Below are 22,274 nucleotides of genomic sequence, written 5' to 3'. Positions count from 1 at the left end.
ACAACTATTCTTATTTACAGGTGGTTATACACTAAAGAAAATATACTTATTATATTATATTCCATTTCTGCCAATATATCTTCCTATATCCTTCACACTGGACCTTTAAATTTAGAATGTCTTGTGACATTCAACATTTAATATGGGGCATACAGATTACCTTAACTGCGTAAGTTACTGTATTGGAGAGGCATATAACTGTATTACTGCACTACAGTTGTTGGAGACGCCATGGTTCTGAATTAGCAGGCTGAGTAGAATAGCATGTCTACTGAAAACAACAGTAGGCCAAGATTAAACCTTTGAGGAACCTCACAATTAAAATGAGCAGGAGAGGAATAGACAGAGAACAGTTGAAGGTTCTACTGAAGAGAAATTAATGTAGCGGATGTAGAGTAGTTCCCTTAAGACCAACCTGGGTGGTGCAGGAAAAGAGTGATCAATCTTGTCTAAAGCTGTGCTCAAATCTGGAAGCACCAGGACTGAGGAGTCATCTCTACCGGCTATTAAAAGATAAACATGACTTTCCATCACTTGTGCTCTGGTCTTAGAAATTTGCTGTCATTTGTAAGGGATCATACTAATGTATGTGTCTGCTAATTTTAGCTACCAATATTGCAACTCAACATTTTTGCAGACCATTATTGAATGCATGATACACATTTTTCATATTTGGATGTTCTCTGTTTTACTGTTCTAATTGCAGGTACAGGTAGGGCTATGGTCAATACGGGATGTGCTGCAGTTCATTGTTATTAATGACACTTTGTTGTCTGTGGCAACTGCCGCTGGGGAGTGCACATGGATGTAGGACCAAGGGTTTCCTAGCAGAACATTGCATTGTAACAAGATGATCAATGTTATTCACTTTTTCTGACATACACACACACACACATATGTATGTATATATATATATATATATATATATATATATATATATATATGTTAATCCTATATACTTTATTAATTCCCAAAGTCCCCAAAGGGAAATTCAATTTTTTCACTCTGTTGTCATATACATATATAGGCCATATATATTCATATAGGCCCGAAATACACACATGCACAAACAGGACCTGAACATGCATCAAATGGAGAGATGTCTGAGTAAAGGGGCCACCCATGGACAGGCACCTCAAGCAGTTGGGGGTTCGGTGCCTTGCTCAGGGGCACCTGGGCAGTGCGCAGGAGGTGAGCTGGCACCTCTCCAGCTTCCAGTCCATGCTCCATATCTGGTAGGGGACAGAGACTTGAACTGTCCCCAATGGACTTGGGTTGTATTAAATTATATTTACATATAATCTAAATACACACACACACACACACACACACACACACACACACACAAACAACAACAGCAACAATAACAACAAGTCATATATATGTATGTATATACATATATATGTATATATGTATAAATATGACTTAAGTCTTAAATTTCTTCCTAGCCTTTGATTATGATTGCAGCCTGCATGACTGCTGCTATTGTTGTTGTTGTTAATAAAAGCAGCAGTAATACCAGCTGTAGCACTAGAACGAACAGTAGCAGTAGACTAATGACAGTGGCCATAGAAGCACAAGTTGTTTACACTTGCTGTTAACAGTAGTCGTGGCAGTTCTACTAGTATGAGCAGTCAAAGTAGTTTTGCGAAAATAGGACCGACGGGGTTCAATTGAGCGGAGGGACACAACCGTGCTGCGGCCATGAATGCCTTGGGATCCAGCGGAGAAACACAAGTATGGATGGCGGCGGTGATGCGGTTCAGTGTTCCACTGTTTTCTCATGCTGAGAGCAAAGAGACTGACGCTTGAGCGGGTGGAGACTGCTACACATTTAAATCCCCCGGGTCAGTTTTTCAGCGTTTAGCAACAAACTACTTTTCCTTTTTTATTTTCTTTCTACCGTTGGACTCTTCAGAACTGGTTTAATGTCGTAAATGACAGGTCTGTAAGGGCGTCGTTGTTGGGAAGTTTTTTCGAGGGGGGGTTTTGACCAGCAAAGAGCCATGGCAGTCGAGGCTCGGCCGGAGCTGGTCGGGAAGCGGTTCCTCTGTGTCAGCGGGGACGAGCCGCCTGAAATCGGCGACATCGGTCGGTGGCCTTGGAGGTCCGGGGTCATACGAGCCGTTAACCATCGTGACAGCGACAATCCCGATCTGACGGTAAGGGAAACGCTGACTTTGTCCTCCTCTTTGGTCTGTTACATGCAAAGCAAATGGGAAAATCTCTGTGGTTGGTGGCTAGCCAGCGAGGCAATGTTGTAGGCTTGCCAGGCGGAAATTATTTTGTGGCTTTCTCTTAGTTATTATGGCTTTTAGGACCAATGGGTAGGGTATAGCGCTGGTATTTATCACAGTTTCGCCAAAATATTTGTCATTGTTGCGTTTACAACTTTGACTAGTTAGTTATTTGCCCTCTTAACTTGCAAGTTAATGGGAGACAGACTGCCAGTAGGGGGTTATGGAAAGCAAACAGCTAGCGGTGTTCAGACACTGTGCTTATTTACATCAAAACCTTCTAACTTCTCGCACTCGTAAACCATTTACTGTGGCTCAGACAAGCCTCCATGTTTTCAGATTCAGTAAGTGCTAAGAATGGTAAAATCACAGTGGGTTTCACACAGACATCGTTACACTGTTTCCACCAGCCTTAAGGGACAATGTAAAGCGTTAATTTCAAAATAATCTACGTGTCAACGATAAGAAAACACCTGGCAGCATTTGAACTAATATCGTAATGTCCGGCTGTAGCGGCTGCATTTGTAAAAGCATGTGTAGGAATTTGAGTCCCGAGCAGCTAAATGCTTTAATCTGCTGTATACTGCAAATCAGCTGACGGAGGTATGGTTAGCTTTCTAGATTTACCCCTGCGTTGCAGCCTTCACGTTGAGCTAATCCCTATTATCTCGTGGTTATTGGTCACAATCCACAGTATTTGAGTGTGATAGTCGACCATAAAGCTCCGTCTGCCTGTATTTTTCTGGCGGACAACAACCCCTCCGACTTGGACGGGGAGGCAGGAATGCTGGGGACTTGTAAAAACATAAAAGTGTCTTGCTGCAGGCTGAACAATGGGCAGTTTGTCTTTATGTAAAATATTGTCTACGATTTCAAGACAACTCCATGGTGTCACTTGTGGGGTTTTCTTGAGCAGACATATTTCCTGATTGAGGTGTAATTATTGCTCTCTTACTACAGTCAGTAGGAAGGCAGGGGCTGCTGGAAATCTTGGCAATATATTGCTCTGAATTCCCCCCCTTCCTTATAAAAAAAGCCATTTTCATAATGGCAAACATGCCAAAACCAGCAAACAATGAAATATTTGTCCTGACAAGCCCTTGGCTGGCAAATATACAGTACTGTCTCACTGTACTGTGTGCCTGTTCCCCGTTTTCTTTTGTTCACTGCATCCTTCTATCTGCCTATACAGATTACAAGCCAAACCCCAGCACAGTTCTGATTTGATTATTTAGTGTGATTTTTGTGTACATTATGTGCTATTTCTCAAAGACCATATGCCATTAGACATGACATATCTGATAGGGTTATTCACTGTATATGATTTAATGTGGAAGTCATCTACGGTAATACAGTTCTTTTGTGTATATTAAAGCATACAAGTCACAAATCCTTCTCACATGTCACTGACTGCTCATTGCGCTCTCTGTGCGATGCAGACAGGAGATAAATGTCATGTTTCACTGCTTCATAGCTTTCTGTTGTTCTGCCCTTCACTCATGCATTCATGCAAGTTGTCTGTCTATTTTAGACAGGAACGGTGAGGTGACATAAGTCCACCTCACGATTCCCGTGTCAAAGCTAAACACCTCTCTCATGTGTAATTGCATGCTCCCTCATCTACGCAGCATATCGCATGTACTTGTTTTTGTCGCGCAACAAACATGCTCCCAGATTCCCTAATTCCCTTGTAGAATTGGTCCTTGTGTGTGATGTGATTTAGGCAGTGAGTAGTGTTCTGGTTTAATTCCATACAATGGGGCACAGTCTCATTAGCAAGGGGCTTAACTAGCTGAGTGAATACAGTGGAGAAGGATTGGAGATTAGATTAGAAGAAGTGTGTCAAGCCAAGCTGTCAGGCCTTTGTCAAGTGGATGTGGTCAGATGGGCCAGTAGTGCAGGAGTGTAGTGGGCTAGCAACGGCTCACTGGGGCTTTTTGCTTCACAGTCGTGGATCTTAATAGAAAAATAATGCAATGTACAGTCAATGAGTGAATGCGTATGATTTGATATAGAGATCAGTCTGAGATTACCAGCAATGAAGCATCAAAAATGTAAAATCTGTTTGGTTAAATCAGCAAGGGTTATCCATCATGCTGGTTTGTAGCTTTTTAAGACAAAAACAATTTATTTCTTGGTTATACAAAATTAACTCACCACACCAACTGTTCTCTAATAGCTAAGTAGATTTTTTTTCCTTGTCTAAAATAACAGTGAACTGATGATTTTGGACATAGCAAGTAATTTGAAGATATCATTCAGTTTTTAGTGCACATACTATCATGTCTTTTGAGTACTCTGTACCTATAAATACATATATAATTTACGTTTATGTTTGTTAATAATTCCTGTTTATTTAACTATATATTTGTTAATACTATTGTTTAAATTTCTTATATTTTCATGTATCTTTCCTGTCTTGCAAGGAGCACCTGTAACATAAATAATTTCCCCTCTGGGATCAATAAAGTATTTCTGATTCTGATTCTGATTCTGATAAATCTGACAATACTTATTAGTAGCTTGGAACATTGGGCTTTTTGAAATAGTGATAAGTATTTTTCACCAGTTTTGTTTCATGAACCACACAATGAATAAATTAATTGAGAAAATGATCTTTTCATTCATTAGGTGTCATGAGTTGCGCCGCAGTATAAAATGATTTGTTGATGTCATTTCTTTACAACTTTATAAGTAAAGCAATGGTAGCTGTTCTTTGTAGGCTATTATTATTGTCATGTCAGATAACTTTGGATATATATTGCTGTAATTGTGGCTAGGATAGTAGTAAATTAGACCAGATTGAATGGCTTAGAACTGATGTGGACTTAACAATAAAAATGAGGACAAGGAATCAATATCCGAATTATTTAGGTAAGAACATGATGAACCAATTTTGGTTGGGAATGTCTGTTATCGAAGGTACATATCCTGTGTCATAGAAACAATAGCGCCAAGCAGGCAGGCTTAGCAAGTCTTTTTGGTTTTTCAGATTTTCATAAAACCTGAAAACCTTTGTAGATCTATTTCTTCCCCACACAGAAAATAGATCAGGAATCAATAAGGGCCTGACAAATAAGCAGAATGGAAAATGGCATTGGTATCAGTAAAATCCTGCCAGTTCTCAGCTGTTGAAGTACTGATACATGTTTCTAAATTTCTTTAGGGCCAACTCTGTGTATAGCACATATGACGCGAGTAATAGCAGTCATACAGACTCACGAGTTATACAGACTAGTACTAACTATGGGCTGCATAACTGTTTGTACATACAAACCATATATTATTTTTGGGATATTCTGTATGCTCAGTAGCATGCCGTAAATACACAGCTATAGTCTAACCCTTAGTCCACATTACATAATCAATTACTAGATATGATATAATGAATCTGATAGAACAATGGGTTGAGGCTTAGTCCTGGTTTTTGTTTTATTATGCTAGATTGTGTACAGGAACTGAGGTGCACCATTTTTTTTTATTTTTAGTGTATATTTAAGCCAAAGGTTGCCGGTAGTATTTATAGCAGCTATGCAGTTATTTGGCATCACTACTGAACCTGACAATAAATTAAATTAGCTCAGCTTGAAAGGAAAAAGACAGCATTTTTCTTTTGGGTCCTGGCATAAGGAAAACCTCAGAAACGCCCCCATGTATTAAGATACAGTACTCTATTAATGGTGGTGTAAATTCCTTTGCAGTGACCGAGTATTGGCACTGCAGGGACAGAGTCTAAGACGCTAAAAAAAACAGAAAAAATATCTGTCAGAGTTCAAATGGCAACAACAGAAACTGATGGATAAACATTAAAACAGAGCTGACAATCTGCTGCAGTTCAATTCAGACAATTTTATGAATCCCCCTAGGTGTAATTGGTTTTGAGCACCTTGTACACAGAGACATACAAAAACATATAGACAGACAGCACACAGAGAGGCTAAATGTGAAATAAAATCTAGACATAATGTTGATAACTAACCTTTATAATACAATAAAAGTCCTTATTAAAAAAATATTCCCAGCAAAATATCAGTGACATACAGCATAAAAAAAAAAAGAGCATCCAAGCAGCATTGTAATCCCCTTGCAGATACTTGATTTTTGGTGGGACTTGAGGGACACTGACACAGGCTGAAAGAAAAAGCTCAGCAGCAGAACCCTACGCTGGCACATTAGGCATAAAACTGCCACACTCATCTGGATTCACAATGAATGGAAAGAGCAGGGCAGCCAGGTCACTGCCTATAGGAGTCTTTGTTTTCCATTACAGTCTGCTGTATGTGTATGCGTGTGTGCGAGTGTGTGTACAGTAGCAGTGCTGCTAGTTTGTTTTCAGGGCTGTGGCCTGAGGTTCATCTCTGTGTGGCTAATCAGCAGAAAATGACAGGCTGTGACCGGGGAAGAACCTTCCACATACAGAATCCATGCGTGGTTGTTGCAGTGCTGCAGTTTAGCCAGTTTAGGAACTTTTCTAAGCTGTTTGTGAGTGTGTGTTTTGGGTGGTGAATAGCAGCATTGTTTAGAGTACAAACACTAACCAGAGACAGAGAATAAACATGGCAGGGGAGAGGCTTTCACCTTCTAATGGAGATGCTGCAGAAGAGCCAGTACAGATATGTGCCATAGTATGAAATAGGCTTTACTGTTTGTTCCAGCATAGAATGGACATTACTTTGAACTATTTTGAATTTAGCCTAATGGAGTAGTTGAGATGGTCACCTGTCTTTGCAGGACCATCAAACTCTGTTGTCATGTCTGATGTTGAAATACGCAGAGCAGAGGACTGATATTTATCCATCAGCCGTGATCTGTAGCGCAACTTGGATTTCACCACGGAAGAAATTTGTTCGCACACATACATGGCGCCAAGCAAAATGAGCACCCTCTGTGTGTGCCTTCGCAGGTTCGGAAGTGTGTTCCCTTCAGTGAGCCATAGAAGTTATCTAGTGTGGATGTAGTGAACTTTAGCTTGAGAGCATGGTCACACTCAATGTTGGTTATTTCTATTCATGCACCCAGGGGTGTTTTCTTGCTGTCAAATGAAAGGGGAGACGACACCAGCTCCTGGTCTCAGTTTTTTTCTGTTTTCAATTGCTCCACTGATAGGAATTTTAAAGTAACGTATTGTTAGCCGGGCAGCAGTTGGTATAGCAACAGTGCTGTCACTTTGACCAGTCAAGATTGCGTTGTATTTCCACTGTCGCGTATATGCTGAGAAAAGCCAGGACTTCACTGTTGATCCATTTGTCCATGTTTTCTTCCATTCTTTACAATACGGCTGTTGTTTATCTTTTGTGTTGTCTGCTGTTTACCTGGCTAATGGGTTTTTAAAAATGGCAGTTGCCAGTACTGCATTGCCTGTGTTCCACCAAACATCGTACACATTAGGGCTGTACCCAAATATTCGGATATTCGAATATTCGTTTCTATGGGTAGGTATTCGTTATGAAAATTTGGTATTCGATATACGTTTTTTTATTTACTTTTTTTTTTCCCCATATTTTTTTGGTGCTAAATGTAGTCTTTTTGTTGGTGGTAAATATAGGTTATCAATAAAAATCAAAACTTTTAAATTGCATTGTTAAAAATGTGAAAATATAGTATAGCCTACCAACTGAGCTTGTGCGCACGGCACGCTTGAGCGCATCCGTCTGAGGCTGTGGATCAATGCCAAGTTTTACCACTTTATCACTATTCCCTCTAACTTGTAGCTGTTTTTTCGTTATCTTTTGAATTTAATATGAATTATGGAACTGTTTTTGTCAATGTTTGTTTCCTCCATTTTGTACAATAAATTATTGTGTAAAGTTTCAACAAATTTCTTTTGGAGTGCGTGACACACGTGTGTTTTGAAAACGACTGTGGACTGTCACCTGCTCAACGCATCAGTACCTTCGGATGCCATGACAGTAATAGCCTAATGATTATAAGAATAATGTCAAAATATCATTTACAGACGGATTTAACAGACGATCACTGCTGCCCGACCCGCAGGTCCATTTGCCGGTCCCGCGAGTTACGGGTCGACCCGCGTATCACTACTCCCCTCAGTCTATAAAGGCTGTACACAGTCACAGTAAGGCTATAGACATTATATTCTATTCAGGCCGGCAGAAACAGCAGCGCATCGGCTCTACAGTGCACGACACTGCTGATTAACCATTTTATTGCAGCACAGAGTGTCTGCCAGCAACCAATTACTTGCAGAGACTTCCTACAACTTGTTTCAACGGTTCTGATTTAATCAGAAGACAAATTAAACAGGATGACTAGTCACTGTGAAAATCAAAAGAAAGCATAGAATAGTACTGAAGGAGACTGTTGTGCCATCACGTTTTTTTGTGGTTTGAGAGCAAAGATCCGGTCGCCGCTGTGCAAAACTCCGCAATACAATTAGGTCCGAAAACACCCCGGAGTCCGGGCCAGAATTGATAAAAACAACACATTAATAATGTAAATAACTGTAATCGCTTAAATGCAATAAAGTTAACTGTATACTGACACCACGTACACACATAAAACGGCACTGGTCAGATAGCTTTCTGGAAGAAATGTTTATATTTCAACCCAAGCATTAATTGTTTTCCTAAATCTTCAGGGCTACCGTGCTTAAAGCCCTGAAGTCAAACTTCTCGCATCAGCCATAAGACAACAAGATCCTTTAACAAAAGTATAAAATTCAGCTAAATAATTTTTGCCAGACAAAAAGTTTTTTTTGCCTGTCACACATTATTAACTTAAGCATATTTACATTGCATGAATTAGCCTAGCAGCTAGCAGAGTTTTTCCTCATCTCTTAACAAATTACATATATTATTCATATTTTTTCTTACTCACAGTTGGTTTGAGTCACTGCATCTCCTAACAGAACAGCACGGTTGACTTTCAGCCTGCATGCACGTTTTTTCAGCCAAACATTGTTGCAAGTAGTTAGCAAGTGAGAAGGACGGCCGGCAGGTAACGCAACTTCAAAGTGTAGGGATAACCTTAAGATAAGACCTAAGAAAGTCGCTTAAAACAGCGTTCTAAAAACGACTGTTCTTAGTTCTTGCAGTGCGGACACAACAAAAATGTTCTCACAACTATGAAAACGTTCCTCTGGTTCAAAAATGCCTAAAGTTGTCCCCTGGAACTACATTATGTATATTGGAATATGAAGGTGTATTTATCTTGTGCAGTCAGCCTTAACAGATCAACATGTTCAGATACATAATGAATCGACTGAATACATTTACAGGGATGTTTTGTTCCCACTGAGTAACCATCAGGTATGTTTTATTTTTTTGTTCTCAGTGCAGCATATCTTCCTGCTGTTGTCTACAGGTAACACAGAAACACACAGTCTTGTGTCGTTGAACAGCAGCTTTAACAGCAGCTGTAAAGAACAATTTCTGTACAATCAGGTAAAAGGAAATAAAAACAGCCTGTAGAATCATGTCATGATGAGTTTTTATTTATCAAGATGATGTTTGCACAGTAAGCTGCAGTATTGCTATATGACGTCCAGGTTATGTGGTGTTTGGGCAGCGCTGTAACTGGATACTCAGAGTGTTAGTGGTTTGTTTTCTGGTGCCTAAGGAAACAAAATGTAATCTGAAGCCAGGATGGGCTGGCTGGATTGCTGGTTGGATGTACCCTTCCCCCATCTCCCTTAAACACACACACACACACACACACACTGCACACTGCTACATACAGCAGCCATAAAGTCTCCTATAGGCTCGCAGGCTTCCCAGATAACCCTGGGAATACATTAGGCTCTACTACTCGACAGCTGCTGTGGTTTCCTGCAGGACCCTGTCAGACCTGAATGGTGTACTGTGCTACGCTACTTCTATTCTGATTGCATGCTGAGATGGTGTATTGTAGAGGTTAATATTGCTAAAAACACATCATGTCTTTTTAGAAATAGTCCTGACCACCATCTTGATCTCAGTTCTGACAGACTTACTTTGGCCTTTGTTGGGCTTACACTTCAACTTAATGGTGGATTCTATGACTTATCTTTTGTATGCTTTGTAGAGAAATCAAAACGCAGTACCTGATTTTCTGAAAAGTCTTATTACAACCAGTCCGCAAATGTTTTCCGCAAAGATTTATAATATAAAAGAAATTTGACAGTTGTTTCAGAACAAAAATTACAAGACCACTGACAGCATATTAAGTGATGCTTTCACTCAGGTGTAGCAAGGGTTTATGTTGATGTTGCATCTAAAGATAACAGTTATCTTTGTACAGCCTGGCATTATGTCAGAGCAGAGTGAGCAACAAAAACAGTTGGGTAGCTTTGACAGATTGGTATCAAACGTGTAGGGTTAGGTACTGTGAAGCCCCTTTCCCATTGCTCAAAACAACACAACACCTGCTAACACCTGGCTTTTCTATTTGATGGGAAAGGTTACAATCTGCAGTCACTCTTAGGACAAATGACTCTGCAGTAGTTAGGGGTATTTATCAGCTCCAGCTCAGATCAGCCTTAATTGGCAGCCATAGAAATATGACACCTGGATGGACACGCTAATTGTCACCTTTTTTGCGGCGAGGTGCAGTGACAGGCTGCCACAAAATACTGTCTCTCTCCAAGCAGTGCTTGAACATCGTTCAAAATTAGTTTGCACAACATTTGAGAGAGAAACTGAATATGTAACGGATATAAAAAAAAAGAAATAACCACCTTAACATTTTTACTAGCCTCCATGTTGCTTTCTACTATTTACTAGCCTGTTTTCCAGCCTGTCATTGATGTCGAATGTGACACACCAGAAAGCAAACAAACAAAACACACACAGAAAGGTATACTCGTGGGGCGTCGGTAGCGTAGTGGATAGTGCCAGCGCCCCATGTACAGAGGCATTGCCTTGCTGCAGCGGCTGCAGGTTCGAATCCGGCTCGTGGCCCTTTGCTGCATGTCAGTCCTCACTCTCTCTCTGTCTCCCCATTTTACGCTCTGTCCTGTCAATAAAGGCAAAAAAGCCAATAAAAATAATCTTTAAAAAAGAAAAAGAAAGGTATACTCGTGTACTGTAGAGCCATGTATACAACTCAAGCCTACTGGCAATGGAAAAGGAGTCTATTGCCTATTTTTAGCAGGTTTTCCTTTGCTTAAAAAAACCCTTCATACGCATGCTAATTTTGGTGGAATAGGGGTATTTATGATGATATGCTAAATGAATAGCAATGATTTGGCCTTTTTAAAAAAAGGATTTGCGTTTACCCCTGATCTTTGATATCATCCCCTGATAAAGAGACATTATAATTGCCAGCTACGCTGAACTGCCTTTGGGTTATCTGAACAGTAAAACCGTAGTCTTTTTTTTTTAGTAAAACATTCAGTAAGAAAGCAGCCCAGACTGACTGTGATTGTGTCCTGAATATGGAATGAATAAATTGCAGCCTGTCTGACTGCTGTTATCTCCTACACCATTATACAGCCCCTGTGCTCTCAGCTGCTCTGAATGAAATGTGCTCTTCGATGATTTGGGATTGAGGAGCTGATCAAATATGGTATTGTCTTAAAGATTCAACCTGGCACTTTGATTTTAACATTTACAGATACTTGGTATTTCTTCAGATGTTTTCTCCTGTTCGGCTGGAAAGCCTCCAGTATAGGGTTAAGATCATTATAGGATACTAATAAATACTGCTACTAAGAGTTGAACACAGTGTGCATTTTCATACATTTCCTTTGCGAAGCTTCATTGAAAGAATCTTGTCAGTCCAAGTCACATTTGGACCCAGAGCTGTCCTGTGTATTTTTGAGCACTGCTGTCAGGGAATACTGGCCCGGCCCTCTAACGAGACTGTTTTACCAAAGAATGTGAGGGAAGCTATTTTGGTGTAGCCAGTAATGAGGAGGTTGTGCTTGTTCAGTTTGGAACATCTCCCAAATGGATCGAGCAACTGTAGCTCATGCGTGTCCATCTAGTTTGGCTGTATCTCTTCTTTTGAGTAGAAGACGAGATCTCACACACTCCTGCGGTTTATATCCTGCTTATTTCAGGCACTGGGACACAGGCCGAGTACAGCTTCTTGCTGTCCATCCCCTGAGGTGAACCTGTAATTGTTGTGTCGGAGAAAGACGGGGCCGATGGAATGTTGCCTCACCTGTCTGCAATGATGTGTCTGTCTGCAGACCTCACTGACACCAGTTGACCCTGAAATGTAGTACACTTAATCTTGTCATCATCAAATTCATTACATTAACATGGTTGCTCTGTGCCAGTGGGACACTACAAGGGGATGAATGACAATAGGCATGCTTACAGTTTCTCTACTTGAATTTCAAACAGAGTCCCTGTTGTCCTCAAGAACAGTTTGTTTTCTCTAAGCAACAAAAAGAAAATCACTTCAAAAACAAATTTGTAGTGAAGCATGATTAATAATATATATTGAATACTGTGATGTGTGCCAGTGTCCTCAAGGCAGTGGCTTCTGTGACTACTAATAGTATAGACAGACACTTAGATTATTGGATGAGCTGTCATAGCTACTAAACCCCCATAGCGTTAGCCCAGTCCCTGTCCTTATCAGTTGTTCCCCTCTTGGCTGTCTTGTCTCATTCTATTGTCCTGTGCTGTTATATGTTGTCATGTTCTCCCAGTCCTGTCTTGTCTTGTTCCAGTCCACCCTGACCTGTTCTCTCATCTCTTGTCTGCTCCTGATCTCCCCTGTTCGGCCCCAGGATGTACTTTTACATTCACTGAACTAACCGGTAATGTGTATTACCAGGCATTGTAAACATAACCATGCTGCCTGTAATTCTTCTTCGTGCCTATGTTAATAAGCCATACTGGTATTTCTTCTTTTGCCTAAGTAACAGGGTTTATACTAGATCTTTTTGTAGTGAGGGATGGAAGTGAGTGTTGTTTGATCGTGTAGAAAAATCATTATAAATGATGCATTTTTTGAAGGCTGAGCTCTGTTCTTATCTTATCTTATCTACTCACACACTTAAACTTTTACGCAAGATGCATTTATTAATAGGAAACTACTGGTGCTGAAATGGTTAGTCAGTTAATTGAAAGTGATTTATGAACTGAAAGAAAATTAATATGCAAGATAAAGATTCATTGTTGCAGTCATTTTTCTGAAAAAAAAAAAAAAAAAGTGTTACAAGTTACAGTAAAAATATTTTTCAGCTCCAGTCCTAGAAGCTATTGCGTTGTTGCATTGTTTGTTTCTTCATGGCGTTGTGATGTTTTTTTTTTGCAGTGCATAACCTATTAGATGATTCAGAGGAGAGATTGCTGTACATTCTGTATCATATCTGCGTCACTAAACAGAGCTTAATACCCTTTAACAATGAGTAACCTGGTTTTGTATTTCTTATTTCATCTGTAGCTTACTGTTTTTGGTAGCTATATTTGAAAATATACAGGCTGCTTTTCTCACCTTGGTTCATTTTGTCTTTAAATTCGTCTTGATTTTAATTCCTGGTAGCACTGAAAAGGGCTGAAATGCACACTGGCATATTCAGCCTGGCATTGTGCTGTTGGTGCATGACTCACTGGCTGGCTTTCTGATATTACAGAAAGACTGAGAGAGACAGAGAGAGTGTGAGAGAGAGACAGAGAGACAGAGAGAAGGATGGAGAGAGACAGAATGAGGGAGAGATGGGCAGATGAAGGGAGGAGAGAGAAATGTTTCAGAGCTGAAGTAAAAGAGAGGGTGAATGTTATTTGAAAAATGAAGAGAAGGAGAGAGAGACTGAGAGCTGTGTACTCTCATTAGTCGTTTGGTTTTCTCTGGCAGAGAGAGAACGAGAGCAGAGGAGGAGGGAAAGAGAACGAGAGAGAGAGAGAAAATGAGAATGTGAGAGAGACTGAGAGAGAGGGGTTTCTTTCTCCTCTGTCTGGCCTCTCTCCCATAGCAACAGTGGCTTAGCCACGTGAACGCCAGTTCCTTTGAGTTCACCCACTGCACAGAACTTAACTCCTTCAGTGCTGGATTACAGCACAATACAACAGCACAGAGCCAGAGAACAGCAGAAGAGCCCAGACAGAATAAACATACAGAAGAAGTATGATTTACGTGATTCCACCAAGTGAACTGGGCTGGATTTATTTAGATCTGGTTTAACTGGAGTACCTTGGTGTAAATGGTATTAGAACAGAATAGAATGAGTACAGACAGTGTAGAAACAAAATGTGTAATGTATAATTATGATTACTTTGGTGTTCAGTGACTACACAGCACTTAATGCCTCAACTTCCAACAGAATATAATCATAAATTGCAGAGTAGAATATCGTCATAGGGTACAATTACAGAGTGGAATAGAATGTTTTCTTATAGATTGGATTAGAATACTGTCATATAGAGCAGAATAGAATATTGACATATAAAGTGGAATAGACTGCTAACATACTGTTGAACAGAATCCTGTTCTATAGACTGGAATAGAAGAACATCGTGCACAGTGGAATAAGATATCACATATAGAGTATAATGGCACTCTGTTTTGTTCCATATTCTATTTTATTGCATTCTATTACACTATATTTGAGTATACCGTCACATAGAGTTTAATAGAATGTAAATATACAGTGGAATGCAGTAATGTCACAGAGAGCAAAATAGAATACTGCTCCATAAAAAGGAAAAGAATACTTACAGAGAGTGGAATAGAGTGCCGTCACTTAGAGCGTAATAGATTGACGTCATATAAAGTGAAGTAGATTATGTCATATGTCATATATACTATACCATATGTATATATATACCATATGTGTATATATATATATATAATATATATATATATGTATATATATGTATATGTGTGTGTGTATATATATATATATATATATACACACACATATATACATATATATATATATATATACACATATATATATATATATATACACACACATATACATAGAGGATGGAATAGAATATTATTGTAAAGAACAGAATAGAATGCCGTGACAGAGCGAAACACAATGCAGTTGTACATGGAGCAGAATAGGATGCTGTGACAGAGAAGAATAACATGCCTTTCCACAGAGCAGAATAGAATGCCGTGGTACATAAAGCTCAATAAAATGCCATGACGGAATGAAATGGAATGCAGTTGTACATAAAGTGGAATAGAATGTCATGCCAGAATGGAATAGAGTGCCAGTGTACATAAGCGGAATAAAATGGGGACATATACGTATAATGGAATAGAATGCCTTCTCATTTAGCGTAATAGAATGCCATGTCAGAGTGGAACAGAATTCCATTGTTTTTACAGCGGAACAGGATGGGGCCTACACAGTGGAATAGAATGCTGTGGAGTAGAATATCGTCATATAGAGCAGAATATAATATTGTCATAGATGGTTGTCATGTAGAGTGGAATGGAATACTGTCACAGAGTGGAATAGAATGTTGTGGAGTTGAATAAAGTCATATAGAGAGGAACAGATTATTCTCATAGATAGCTGTCACATAGAGTGGAATAAAGAACCGTCATATGGAAAAGGAAGAGAATGTTGTCATATAGAATGAAATAGAGTCCATCACACAGAATGGAATAGAAAGCAGTGGAGTAGAATACTGTCACATAGAGCACAATATATTCTTGTCATAGAATGCTGTTATGAAGAGTGGAATAGAAAAGTACCATTTAGAGTAGAATAGTTTGCAGACATATAGAGTGGAATTGATACAGAACAGTGAAATGATTCCACTGTTTGGTGTAGGAATGAAACAGTGGAATGATTGTTGACTGGAGCCAGTGTGGGACAAAATGGGTTTCTGTGGGTTTCCTGACTCCGCTGCTCAACTTCGCTCTGTCAAAGAAATGCAAACAGAGAAATCAAACCTCTTGGCCAAGGCAAAGTTAAACTCAATTCAGTTACTTTACTGTCATCTCTGTATACCAGAGACAGTTTTGCTAAGGCATGTTTGAAAGCACAGTACATACATACCCACAGTCATCTACAGTAACTAAACTGTTTGATTATTAGCTCAAACTGTGACTACCAATAAAACCTCTTTAAATCGCAAATCCTTTATACATAGCTTGTGAATAATACTATCAGTGTGTATCTGCAGGGACAAAGTAGAGCTGAAAATAAAAATATACTGAATTTTTGATTGTGTATGCAGGTTAACTTATGACCATTGACTGGAGATCCTACATCAGTTCCTATCTGTGTGTAACTGTGTCAAAAGCTCTGTAGTCTACTGCTATTCTGAATGAGAAGGTCTCCCATCTCAATTTCACTAGGGATGTCCCGATCCAGCTTTTTCACTTCCGATCCGATACCAATATTACAGCCTTGAGTTTTGGCCGATACCGATCTGATCCAAGCATGTATTATACATATTCACTTATTTTGTTGTCAGTCATGTTAGAAAAGGTTTGATCAAGCAAAGAACAACTTCTTAATCAGGTTAGTTAGAATGATCCACAACAGTTGGTATGAGAAACTGACCTGTTTATTGTTAACAGGGTTAAATAAGTAAACTTTAAACTTGAACATTAACATTAAATAAAAAATATATCTGGTTTGCTTTGGCTGCTTTGGCCCCTTAATAAATAGAAAATGAATCAACACAAGAAATCTTTAAAATGTCTAACAATGAAATTAAAATAGCAGCAAGATTCCACACACTTGTGCTTTGCCCCCTAATAAATAAAAAATAGATTAACACCACAAGACATTGTTGGCATTTAACAAACAATGCAGCCTTTCCTTTTCAGTTATTTTAGTAGTGTTTTTGTAGTCCATCCATGGCTCCAATTTCACTAATTGTGCCCAAAGCAATACCATCAGTGCTCTTTACTTAAACAGTAAGAGTGTAAACCAAATAAAAATATCACTCTCAAAAAACCAGAGCAGAAAACAAATAGTCAGTCAACTAAATTGACCGCTACTCTTCCTACCCTCTGTGTATCTGCTGTCTGCATGCTGGCCTGGTGGATTGATAGTAAGAGCTGGATTTTCTTCATTTCTCACTTCAGTAATATTGCCAGTTGAAAGTCCGTGTTGTATGACTATCAGTCCTTATACGTCAATGTGATTAGATGTGGTGGCCTATAACTTTCTTTTGACACTGTATAAACTACATGAATTATTATTTATTAATAGCTATTAGTAGTTGAACAATATGGAATGTATTGGGAATAATCACAGTTTACAGTCCTGCCCCTGTGGAGTTTAATTAATAAAAATATTGTGCTTTTGCATTGTACAATAACTGTTCATTATGTTGTATTACTTACAGTACAATATTTAGATTCATTTGTCAGCTATATCTTGGTTTTAGTCTTGATCAACTAGAGTAGTTCTTCTAATTACTATTAAGATATTCTGCTTGTATCCTAATCATTAGTAGACTATTCTGATAAAAAGCACAGTATTCATAATGAGTATTAAAATTAACAAGGCTGCAGCACCTACACAGCGCATGGACTGCTGAGTACTGCAGTATTTATTGGCCTTGAAAACTCATATTGCTTTAACCCTGGTGTGAGTAGACTTGGTATTTGACGTGTCTCAGCTGGAATGTGCACCGCAATTAAACAAGTTAACTCTTGTTACCTGAGAGAGGAAAGATTCCCTCACACAGAACTCATCCTCTCATTGTCAGCACTCTCTCTGTCTGTTTCTTCCCTTTTGTCTCTCAGAGCAAATAAGCAGTGTCTCTCATTAGAACTGTGTAGAGCTGCAACGAATAAGGGTTTTCATTATTGATTTAAGTTTAATTGTTTTTACGTTAATTGAATAATTGTTTATCAGAAAATTTCAGAAAATTAAAAAGAATAAGTCCATCACTTTTTTTTCCCAAAGTCTGTTTTGACATCTTCAGCTTACCTGTCTTGTCTAACCAACAGCACAAAACCCAAAGATATTCAATTAACAATAAAAATAGCAGCATTGTATCATAGCTGAGAAGCCTGAACTAGACAATGCTTTTTTTTTTTTTGCTTTTTTGCTTAATGCATGACTAAAGTGATTAATCACCTATCAAAACTGTTGCAGATATATTGTCTGTTTTATTAATTGATTAATCTTCTCAGCACAGATATTATTCCTCCATGGTGTTACACACAGAGCGTGTATACATGTGCACCACCTGGTAATGATCATGCTTTTGAAGTTTTCTGGTTTCGGGAACCAGGATAAGACTGTTGCCCTGTTTTTGAACCTGTGGCACGTAAACACCTTATCCTGGTTTCTGAACATTCTTTGTTGGTAGAGAACACCGTGGCTGAAGTGGTGTGAAGTCAAGACACACCTGCAGGCAGGTGAGCTGAAAGTTGGATACTGTTAAGGCCCGAACATACTCGGGTGTACTACTAGCGGAGCGGACTCCGTGAGGAATGTCCGCAGTCATTCAGGCTTTCATAGTCGAGTGCACTTCCGCGTTGTAGTTTCCTGTAAAAATATCAGTGAAAAATCCCCGCGATGTGAAAAATACATGCCGAGCAGTCACTGGTGCGCGGAGCGGAGTCCGTGCGTTCGTAAAATCTGAGCTTTGCGCGCAAAGGGCTTGCGGACGTCCGCTTTGAGTCTGCGCGTACTCCGCAGAGTCCGTTCCACATACGTTCCACCCGAGTATGTTCGGGCCTTTATGATGGTACACTACCTCAAAAGATATCGATATTCAGTACCATTTTCAATAATACAGGGAAAAACTGACATTGATGGCATAAAATTTGAAATCTTTATTAATAGATAAATGTGACATGGCTATAAAGCAGTTCTTATAAAATGAAAATGAATTTTCTATTTTTGGTTAGTAGCAGATAACAGCAGAATGACTGTAGTAAACATTAACCAGCCCCTCCAGGATGTTGCAATGTTGGGATCACCATAGTTAAGTAAATTCAGCCATTACTGTGTGAATTCTTGCAACCTTGCAATTTTGTCCAATCACCATAACTGTACTGCAAATTTGACAATTTAAATGGGTAAAATTTCATTTCTCATTTCATTGTAAACCTGCATACAGTGTATTAATTTGCTTAGCTCCTCTCTCTTTCTGTTTATCATTAGACTGCTGCTGCAGAACCAGAGCTCTGTTTTTGGGACAGAGTCACACATGCGCAGTGACAGGGCTAAATTTTAACATCACACGACAAATGTTACCTAATGGTTATCAACAGAATTCACGACAGAGTGGAGCAGTTTTGGTGTCGGTGTAAGATTAACGGCTCTGTGTCGGATGTTAACCACTGCTGCAGGGCTTCTGCCCAGTGGTAAAATATGACAAGTAGGAATGACATCACGTTGTGCTGTGTTAGTTTGTGCTAACCTTGCAGACTTGTTTGACTGTGTGAACACAGCCTCCCTCTTTCATTCATTATATGACCAGTATCAAATTCTCATATTTGAAATAAAAGTGGAATATTAGTGTGCATGTAAACATAGTCAGTGTCAGTCCTCATGTCTTAATCTGTCATCATCACCTAGACTGATGTTTTACTCAGTGACCAAAACACTGTATACTATACCACCTTAAAGCATTGTTAGTTACCTGCTGTCACACAGCTATTTTGAAATCACTTGGCTATGAATGCAGCTTACTGTAACTAGGAGAAGTGGAAATAACCTTACAAACATCTGGCCAGCTAGTACAAGTATAAAAAACATAGGCTGATGAGCCCTAATGTAGAACAGAAAATCTTACCTGTACATACCTGTCTATTATACATGTTGTCACGTGATCACTGGCTCTAATAGTTCCCTGTGATCACTGATGGTATAGTAGTAAGTATTGCCATTGTCACATGTAACATCTTTGAGCATTCAGTCAGCAGCAGCAGCCACAAAGTTGTACAGCTTGTCAGACAAGCAGACCAGCCACCCCCTCACCCCCCTGTGCCGTCACCTCACCATGCTGTCAGTCTGTACAGCAAAGTGCCTCTACTCAGCTCTCTACCGAGTCCACTTATATCACTCAGGCTACAAAGAAAAACAACATGCGGACTTCAAATGTATGTGCATGCACATGCACTTATATACCGGTTTTTGTCTTTTAGTGTCGGAGAGAGAGGCCGAAAGAAAATAACAGAGACTGGAATAAAGCTCCAGTATGACACACCTTGAAACAAAAGTGTGTTGGGAGTGACTGAGCTCTGAACAGTTACACTCACACACCTCTATGTAGTGAGGCGTGGCTGTAGTAGTGGAATCCTGCAGTGTAATGAGGCTTGTGAATGGAGAGAAGCACTGTGGTGGCTTTATTTACATGCTGTGATTTCTGGGGGGGGGGGGCATCCTCTGAATCACATACAGTCACGGCTAGAAAATGTCTTTCAGGAGAACTCCATTTAATTTGTTAGACTTCAGGCTTGGCTTGTGCTTAATTTCTTTAATTTAAGCCTAAATGAAGCCTAATGATGGCAGAGCTGTCATTACTATCCAAGGAGGGATATTCCCACAACCACTCAACTGCTCAACCTATCCACCATTAGGCAGACAGGCATATGTTTGACCCCCTATATGCCTTGCATTAAAATGTGTCTTGTATCCAGATATGATTTACTTTCACCTGGTATTAATGCGTCTCCAGTGTCTACTTTGAGATCTGATTACTCTGTTAAACAATTGAACGTCCCTCCTCTTCTTTGTGCAGATCAAAAAAACAGAACAAAAAAATACACTTTCGATATGAATAGCTAAGTTTTGCCTGTATAATCGAACAAATCTGAAAACAGACAGTTGATCTCGTCTTGACTCCACCCATGACCGTCCTGAATATCCATAAGCTTTCTTACTTGTTTATTCATGGTAGTTTAGCTCACTAACTAGCTAATGGCTGCTACCTAGCTGGTTTGAACAGCCATTAATGATTATGTATTTCAGCCCATGTAGTTGTTGTATGTGGACTGAAAACCATAGACTATAAAATCATGGAGGTAGCCACAGTGATGTCACGCATTGTTTTGTAGACCCTTGTTTTTAGGCCTTGAGTTTGGCATTTTGGCTGTCGCCATTTTGGATCTTTTGGAGCCAGAAGTAACCATATTTGGATGAGAGTGTGGAGCTAACGCTAATGCTAGTGGTTAGCTTGGTTAGTGAAGTGCATTTACAGCTATGATTGACTGTGATAATGCTAATGCAGTGCTAATTTTTGCTTGCGAAGAATGGGTTAAAAACCATTAAAACAAAATGTACTTACCGAAAAAAACAAAGGTCTGACTCATTAGAGGGTCTCTCAGTACATGCAAATGCTGAACTTTTTGAGGCGACCAAAATGTTACCATCAAATTTCATTAACTAAAAAAACTATGGCTACACCTATAATCTGTCAAGCTGGAGTTACACCATGATTGTGTTGCCTAACCACACCGTTATTTATCCATAACCTGAAGCCTTAATAACATTTTTATGAGTTGATTATATTAAAATTCACGCTCACGCAGTTCTTTTGAACAGGGAAATTTGCTAAAGAGATCAAAAAGTTTTTTGTACCAGGCTGAAAGGGGTTAATGTTTGCTGTAAAGTTGGCATTTTAACATGGGAGTCCGTGGGGATTGACTTGCTTTTGAGCCAGCCTCAAGTGGCCATTAGAGGAATTGCAGTTTTTGGCACTTTAGCAGTGGCTTCATTTTTTAGCCCTGGAGCTTGCCGCCTGTCGCAAACGCAATTGCATTTATACTTGTGGTTACAGTGCATCCCTGACTGGTCCCTGAGATGGTCTGGGTAATCAGATCAGCTTTTACACCTGTACTTTCATGTGATCAAGCACTATCCGATTTCAATCCAATTACCCAAACTGCATTTAATGTCAGGTGTAAAGGGGCTCTTTGAGATCTCATTTGAGGAATCTGGTTGGTTGTTGAATTTTGGTGTTCTACAGCTGCTGCAGCCTGAAGAGGCATATTTTTCTGCGCTGCTGGAAATGTTACTTTTTAACTCACTGAAATGTCCTTACCTCAGCAGAAGTTCAGCCTGAGCTCAACCTGTCCTTTTGCATAAATATTAATCTGCAGAAGACATGCACTAGTGCAGTCCATGTTTAGTTTGTTCAATCTGACCCAAAACCATCATGACTGAACTTTGTACAAACAGCTTTTTTATGAAATAGATTGTTA

General features: G+C 39.4%; 1 protein-coding gene across 2 annotated transcripts in view; it reads left to right on the top strand.

Moving 5' to 3' along the window:
* The first annotated feature begins 1,770 nt into the window (after positions 1–1,770).
* jmjd1cb (jumonji domain containing 1Cb) overlaps positions 1,771–22,274 on the top strand; it is a 192,800-nt gene continuing 172,296 nt past the window's right edge. Inside the window, exon 1 of one of the 2 annotated variants that reach the window (XM_033611862.2) lies at positions 1,771–2,162. In XM_033611862.2, coding sequence (XP_033467753.2) covers positions 2,007–2,162 — 156 coding nt within the window. In that variant the 5' untranslated portion in view covers positions 1,771–2,006. The remainder of the gene's footprint in view (positions 2,163–22,274) is intronic. The other variant, XM_033611861.2, reaches the window with a different exon arrangement.

Source organism: Epinephelus lanceolatus, chromosome 21 (genome assembly GCF_041903045.1).
Source record: "Epinephelus lanceolatus isolate andai-2023 chromosome 21, ASM4190304v1, whole genome shotgun sequence".
Lineage (NCBI taxonomy): Eukaryota > Metazoa > Chordata > Actinopteri > Perciformes > Serranidae > Epinephelus > Epinephelus lanceolatus.
This window is presented reverse-complemented; position numbering and strand designations above follow the sequence as displayed.